Here is an 8,459-nt window from a genome sequence, read left to right on the forward strand (position 1 = left end):
GATCCGGGATCTGGACTCTTTTTTTGGATTTCGATCCCAGATTCTCGTATTGACTAAGCCGGATCCTGAAGGATCCGAATCCGGACTCTTGTTTTGGATTTCGATCACGGTTCGACAGGCAGATCCGGATCGAAAAGGATTGTTTGGGATTCCAATCCAGAGGATCTTGGATTCAGGATCGAATCCGGATTGTTCCAATGAAGGATCCAATCCCAGAATCCGATCCGCCCAACACTACTGTTATATTTAAGTTCATCATATTTTTTTATTTAGTACAGAAAATTGATGTCGATGCTTCACTACCCATGGATTAGGAAGGCGTTGTCAAAATTTTTATACAATTTTACTTTTTTTTAAAGTGGAAAGTATATCTTTCTTTTACTCTGGTTCAAGCAAGGAACCTTCTAACCTTTAATTCAAAAGCTATCTTGGCTAACAGTTTCTATAGGAAGCTAGCAGCTAATAATAAGCCTCAAATCGTTAAAACACAAAATCACAAATCTAGTTTATGGTATAATCTTTCCCGTAATCGGACCACTGTTCCTTGAGGCTGTAGAATTTAAAATTACGAAAAAATAGCACTAGCAAAAATTAATATTATGCTTATTGTTGTAATTACATAACCTATCAAACTCGTGATATCCTCAACACATAACCATTGCAGGCAATATCGTAAACAAAAAGAAATATGCGGCAACAATCAATAATAATTTTCCAATAATCCGTACCCAAATATTCAACGACACGAGCAATGCTTCATAAACTAGCTACATAAGCCGCCCAACCTAAACCTAAAATCCCAGCCAATTGAAGCCATATTCTTCCGACCCGGCTCAATACATTCCGGCTCCTTCCGGCCACCACCACTTCGTTCCAGCCGAAAGTGAATCGAAACCATCGTACCTCGCATCGTGCACCGCAGAGCAGAAGAGGATGGTTGAATTTTATCGTTTACATATAAATTTCCCATAAAATCGACCCGTCTGCACATCGCCCGATGTGTCTGTTTCGATCCGAACTTCCGGATTCCGCACCCTGATGTTCGTTGAATTCGTTTATGTTTTCACCTTCGACTTGATCTTGCTCGTTCGGGTCGTCTTTTTCGGGAGATGTCTTTTTTTACATTTTCCACATCGGCCTGTGAAAATCGAACCAGTAAAGCAACAGCAGCAAACCAAAAAAAAAATGCACAGATTGGCAAAAATTGAGTATGCTGATTTTGAATCGATAAAATTCACACATCCCTAAGAAAGCGGCGAACGGTTTTTATCGATTCTTCCATTACCACCTGCATGCGGACAATCATCAAACATCTTTTGTGGAAAAAAATTAAATGTCTAAAAAAAACGTCTAAAATGTATCCACAGCATGGAAATGGTCCCGTTCAGATTTTCTACGAAGAATTACAAAAATAATCTCGATAGGTAAAACGTTTAGCCCATCCGGCACAGTGTGCGGGATTGGTTTGACTATTGGATTCTCTATTCTTCATCACTCTTCGCCTTGCGTCAGCTAATCAATCACGCTGTGGAAAACATTTTTCCTGCCAACCTTAAACAGTTCAAATCAAACCAAGTGGGCAGAGAAGGTCGTGGAGAAGAAAATGTTTGTTGTAGAAAATAAAACTCACCCAAAAAAACCGATAGAACTTCGTTTTATTCATTCTACAGTTGGATGTGTTGGTGATAGAGGTGTAATATCCACCTCTTGTCAGGAACATGTGGAAGATTAATCGCTTTTCCATCACAATTCATCACGATGATGTGGAAGTGTACAATCTGCTCTGCGGATAGTTCGAGAGCAACTAGTAGTGCTTATAAACCAGGGTGTTTATAAATGATTCAAGAAGAGATAAAATACGTATAACACATCATGTATGTTTTATATCGTGCAATTTTGCGTGTTTTTACCTTTTCAAAGAATGTTTATCACACTTTTATCGATACACCAACACTTTGAATTGCATAAAACATGTCTAAGTCATGTAAAGCAACGTTCAGTACCTTCTCTTTATTGAGTCATTAAAAAAAGCCTTCTAAACAAACTAATGCTGGAGGCAACACTCGTACATCAAACGTTGATATATTGATAGGCCCCCCATGTTGAACCTACCCGGCCAATTTGCTGAGCTGGTGGAATAGGAAATTCAATCAGCAAACTCATGGCTTACCTCATTTCCTCCTCAGTCGCCCATTAGACACGGGACTCGAACTGAAAGGTTACACATTTTGATTCTCGTTTTGCTCGCACATCACATTATCTGGGTCTTCTTCCCACAGCCTAACGGCTTAACAAGGCTTTCCGAGAAGAAGAAGCAAAAAAAAGCCCGGCGTACCACTCATCAGCGCCACCATGATCAGCATAATTAACATAGCTTCCATCAGCGATCCGCATAAAAGCTGTCCGTTGTGTTCAGCATTTCTCCTTTTGAAAACATGCTTCTTTCATGTTGTACTTAGCTGCAGTTACTCACCGTCGTCGTTCGTTTATGTCCCGCAGACGCTACCGCCAATGCTATCGGAGAACATCCCACTCAGAGGTATCTCTGTAAGCGTATCGATACGATTGCAAAATGCCCACCCGTTTCGCTATCACTCATAACACCCGTACCCACCATCGCAACGCACACCTGGTCCGGTCCCATACCACGTGGGTGCCTTGCGGTGGAATGTGTATTGATGGAAAAGTATTTTGTAAGCTATCAGCACACATCAGCACACCTTGTTTGTTTTTTCCACCCACCACGAACCTACATGGCACGAGGGGTTGGGAGACGCAACTCGAAATTTTTGTCGAGTTATGATAGTGAGGTGTAGTAGCGCTGGCTGCGTTAGCTTCCTGCACCGAACTGAATACTACTCGCAGTCGTAGGCGGAAAAAAACTCAACTCAAATTTGAAAACAACGCTCTAAGGCGGTGGCACAAACACGCAGAAAGGGGAAAAATGCCTCCTTTAACAGCAAAACAATCGAAACATCCACCTGCTCAAACTGCTATGTTACAATATACAACACTCGTTACGAGGCGATTGTTTCTGTTGCTGATATGTTTTTCTTTCCTAATCGAACACCTCGTCGAGAGGCTTTCTAAGAAAGCGACGGTACGGAACGGCAATAATCTTACACAAGACACTGCTGTTATCAATTTTCAGATGCAAAGGCAGTAATATGAAGGTGGCTGATGTATTGTAAAGAGGCTGCAGTGTTGGAGATTCGAGAGAGATCCAGTAAATTGGCAGTAGCAGCCGTCGACTCTTGTCTCGTCTACGCCGTAGTAGTAGACGGCAATCTTCACAAATCACCGACTGATAGTAAATCCCATCGGGACCTTTCCTTCGTAACAAGTTAAACCGTTTTAACCAGGACTATATTGTTTTGGAGTTTAAATATGTCTAGTAAGCCATTATATGGGCAGACATTTCTCCGAACACCTCAATTCACCAAGATAGAAAATTTTGAAAAACAGAAATTATTTGGAAAATTCTATAAAAGTAATCGCAACAAAAATAAAGCTCAAAGTTTGATCTTTCTTGGTTTATCAAATATATTTTTTGCTCCTCTGCAAGCGTACTGGAGTTCCCTCAAAACTTTGAGTTACATTTGCAGAACAGAGTTTTATCGAACGCATTTCGAACACGAGAAGAAAATAAAAAAACCATACCAACTTTCAATTTGGTCGGTGCTGCTTGTTGCTTGCCGGCAAATCATGAAAATACTTCTGCGCAAATTCGCATCACAACGCTCTCGACGGCAGTGGCAAAAGAAGCAGCTCTAGCCCTAGCTTTGCATCTCCTAGCTTCGGTTAATCCCGTTTTAGGGCTTTCAATTAACGGGCGGATCAAGTTTTACGGCACACCCGAAAGCAATTTTCCTTTCCGTTTCCACCTCGCAAAATTTACTCACCTCGTTTGACTCTTCTGGTCGGGGAAGACAACAACATTATGATGCGCGGCTCTCGAGACTTATGCGGGATGCACACATATTCATCTCATCGCAATTTTCATCACTTTTCGGCGGGACCGTCTTTTTTTGTGCCTGGGAAATGTCGAAGTGGCTTGCAGAATAAAACTTCTGCACACCCAAGATGGTGGTTTGTTGCCAGTCAGTCAAGAAGAAAATCCACTTTATTGCGGCTCTAAGCAAACCAGATTTGCCAAAGGAAGCAATGTGCCGGTCGAAAACAATTCACTGCAGGGTGTTTAAATAAACGCGAAGCTTAGCAGCGTAAAACAAAAATGTGAGACTAACGTTAGGGGCAAAACTCAAAAACCTCAACACGTAGTCGTAAAACAAAAAGTTTGTCGAAAGAATTTATACAACTCTGCTATCGAAAGTTATCCATTATAGGGAAAAGTATACTGCTGCTACAAGCAGAACTCGACACATTCCGCCCAGCAGCGACGTCAATCAACGATTGTACGAGCAAATGTAACTCAAATCGATGATGGTGACATTTTTTTGCGCTGTTGCTTTTGTTCGGTTGCTAGGATTAGAGCGCTTTTTGATGCGCTCCATTTGCGCTCCTGTCTGGATGGCAATCGAACGGACGTGTAGCATGTAGCAGACGAGGAACGAAACACACCTCGTTTGTCAACTCCCAACTATGCTCCAGCGCCAGCTCCATGGATTGTCGAATGGCACATGTCTCTCTCACTATGATTACAATCGCGCATTACCCCGTGAAAGGAAAATCTTCACCCAGCGGGCAAGGGTAAAGAGCGCGTGTTCTGGGGTTCTCCAAGCCCCACGAGCTGTACTGGCGGGACCCGGAATGAGTCGGCAATGTGAAGCCAACGGAAAAATGAGATATCAAAAAGCATTTAGGAACTGTTCAACCGAATCAAGCCCCGTCACCGATGTTTCATCGCTCTCATCGTTGAAAATCGTTTAAAAATGGGAATGTCGCTCATGTGAGCAGTGACCGTTCTTGGTAGCCCTTTCGTTTTCAACTTATTTACCAGAAGAAAAAAATGCTTTCGTATTATTGTACGGTGACTTTTATACCGAACTTTTGACATGTTCCATACATGGATTAGAACTCCCGATGAAAAACATTCTTTGGATTAAAGCCAAAAGTCTACACCCTTAACACTGGAACCCGGATATTTTATAATTATTTGTTTGGAATTCATCCTTTAGAATAGATATGTAAATTTTATAAACAAATAAAAGCTTAGACTTAAAATAATTCAACAAAACTTACCTTCGACATTGCTGTGGTTTGTTCCAGCACCGAAAGAAGAACGCCTTACTATTGCTCACAAACTAACAGCTTCACACAAAAGAGACCTCATCGGATTAACAGTAATGAAGCCCGGAGTTCGGGCTCGTTTCCAATTGTACGTTACGCTGTTCGTTTCACCAACCAATTATCAACCACTCGAAGATTATGCGCGGGTTTCTTTCTTCTGGCAAACTACATCCATTTCTACGTTACTTGAAAAAGGGCACCCTGCTGGGCACCATCACCCTCCCAATTGACACCCGGAACAAGGCTCGCCCATTCCATTCACATTCACACCAGAATCGGCTCGGTACGTTTGCTAATTAACGATGCCCAATAGTGAGAAAATTGATTAAAATAAGCACTGCTTCCACCGGGATGGTGCCAATACGTACGAGACGCGGCACAACACATTCACGGTACACACACACACGCTCACCAAAAACAATTGAACTCCAATTGCAATAAACTCCCCGACGAATGCTTTTCGTTCGAAGCTTCTACACTAATGGAACACAACAGCACCGCCACACGAACTGCTCGGGTTGAACTGAAAAACGCAGAAAACGAAAACAAAATTAAAGGAAAATGCACCCCGAGATAGAATTTCACCACATTAAAAACAGCGCTTTTGGTTGGTTGGGTTTTGAGCCTGGGAAACCCAACATACAGCTTCCGGTGGAGCAACGGTGATGGGGAGAAGCCAAACGTTGTGCAAGCAACATGTCACGAGTGGCCGGGCGACGCAATGGCTACGAATCGTACGTACGTGTCGTTGTCCTCATCATCCTCGAGCTTCAAGTGGGTATGTTTGATTAAAATGTTTTGCAGACGCATAGTTCACTTTCCGGTTATTACTGAGCAAACGTCATAATATCAACAACAACGCATTAAACCACGCGGCTGCTGTACATTATTATCCACACGATCAATTTCTTCAACGAGACGGTCCCTTGAAGGCTTCGATCGCACACCATTTTGCTGACTTGACTGCGATGTGTTTCACTTCAGCCGGCAGCAAATGATCTTACTTTCCGAAACTTGTTTTCATTTGGTGGTGGCAGAAAAAAAGGGCCTTTCTGCAGTGACAGTGAGCTCCCTGTTGCTAAACCAGAGCGTCCAGAATAACGCCAAACTTTCACTACTGCCTGTGTTAAGCCTCTTACAATACGGTAGCGACTGAAAAGCCCTCCGGTGTTGCACCGCAGCTGTCAAACGCGATCCACACTCACACACCCACACACACTCACTACGCACCTGTCACGCACTGGCGGCCATCAACAACGCACATGCACCGGAACAAAACATACACCGGTCATGCTTTGCGTGTAGGCGTGCTGTCTATCATTATTATACGCGGGAGTCCCGCGGGATTTGACCTCACGCACACTTGGTTTTACTCCTCGACAATCGATTGCCCGTGTTTGTAGTAACCGAACCGAGAGAAAGGTTAATGCTGCGCTGTTGCCGCATGAAGCACGCGTTCACAAATGGCGATATATCGCGAGCTCTCTGGATCAAACCGAATGTGCATGCACGGTAACGTCCAAGCGCGATCTCTGCACTATTCGTCACTGTCTGCACCCCGTACACACCCCTCCCGATTCACCCTCGTTTCACCCAGGAGGTGCCGATCGTTTTGGGGGAGACTTTCAATCCGCCATCATGTCGATACGCAGGTCTCATTCTCCTACCCTCCGCGCGGGGTTTTTTTCCACGGACGCGGAGTCACTTTCTTCGGTGCCGCTTATTATGTGGCTACGGTGTGGTTTTGGAGGAAGGTGTAAGATTGGATAGGTTAAAGCCACCGGCATGAAGCGTCTCACCTCGCGCGGCCCAGATGTCCATCAACAATGCCTCACCAGAGGGTGACTTACACTGCCCTTCGGATCGGGGATCGTGCTTGTTGGTTGGCCATGTTACCTTCGCCGCAGGTGACTTATTCGTGAAGCTGTGTGTCTGAACAGTTTTCTTTTTCCATCACTTCACTCGGTGTTTACTCTTTTCCGCGTGTTTGTTTCGACCATCCGTACCGTGATGATTTTTCTATTGGGCAGTGTTTTAGTGGTCACAACGCAACACTCTCACTTTCCTTACTTAGCGGCGGTGGCGCTAGAGCCCCATACACACAAGAGCCCATTAACCATCGCCTACTTTGCTTTTGCTTTTGTTTTCGCTGTTTTCGCTGTTTCGTCTTTTACCGTCGGATTTAATTTCCACCCCAACGCCGGGAAAGTTATCTAAAACCGTTACCGAGCCAGTCATCCTAATGTTTCTTCATTATCTCCGAAAGTTTTGCAAATATCACGAGCGAACGTTCGCATTTCGTCCATAAGAGGACCCACCCGGCCGTGGCCAGTTGCTGCTGGATGCTGCAAAAGCGAGAGTTACGTTTTTTCGCTGGTGTTTCCTCTCGATCCAAATCCCACAAAGCGTCCCAATTGGCGCTCGATACGCTCACTCTAGATTACCTTTCTCTATACGCCCAACCATTTCCCGTACATTGACTCAAGCGTTGGCCCTGATTGTATCGTTTATCTTCTGCAGATGTCTTCAGCACACGTTACAAAAAAAATCGCACCGGAGATTAACTTTTTTGGCACTTTCGCACACTTTGCTGCACTGTTGACGTGTGGCTTTTGAAATATGTGCCCGATTTCAATTAGGCCCACGAAATTATAATAGAAGATACGCCGTTAGACCGATCGTGGTCGCGATGCGAGAAATCTGATTCACACACATCATCAAAACTGTACCAGGACAGGGTAGATCGGAGAAGCATCGACCCAAAGAAGAAAATTTTAACTTCAAAATTAATGTTTCCAGCAAATGCAGTTTACGATGATCGATTTTTTTTGAGTATAACGTCAGCTGTTATTTTTTGTCAAATTTGTTTTCCTTCCTTCCTTCCTATTCGTTAACTAATATTATGCTTTTACAACTTTTCAGCCCCGCTAAAGAAGCTTCGTTGATCGAATCTTGTGGTATTTGAAAGCAGAAAGATTTTGCTTTTATTTTTGCTATTTTCTTTCTGTTGTTTCAATATTTTGTTCTTATGTTCTTTTGATGAACTTAATAAAGGTGATAATGTTGCAAGTTTGCTAACATCGTGTGCTAGTTTTAACTTTGTTTTGAACAAGTTTGCTATTTTCTAACAAGTTTTTCAATTACATTAGTTAGTTTTAGTTATTACAATTTTGAAAAGTTAACCTTTTGCCAAATTGTTTGCAGCTATA

General features: G+C 43.2%; 1 protein-coding gene across 1 annotated transcript in view; it reads right to left on the bottom strand.

Moving 5' to 3' along the window:
* The window catches only part of LOC128305899 (uncharacterized), a 114,574-nt gene extending 109,315 nt beyond the window's left edge, over positions 1–5,259 (bottom strand). Inside the window, exon 1 of the mRNA XM_053043531.1 lies at positions 5,203–5,259. Within this exon, the coding sequence (XP_052899491.1) occupies positions 5,203–5,211 (9 nt within the window). The 5' untranslated portion in view covers positions 5,212–5,259. The remainder of the gene's footprint in view (positions 1–5,202) is intronic.
* Between the last annotated feature and the right edge of the window lie 3,200 nt (positions 5,260–8,459).

This window comes from Anopheles moucheti, chromosome 3 (assembly GCF_943734755.1).
Source record: "Anopheles moucheti chromosome 3, idAnoMoucSN_F20_07, whole genome shotgun sequence".
Taxonomy (NCBI): domain Eukaryota; kingdom Metazoa; phylum Arthropoda; class Insecta; order Diptera; family Culicidae; genus Anopheles; species Anopheles moucheti.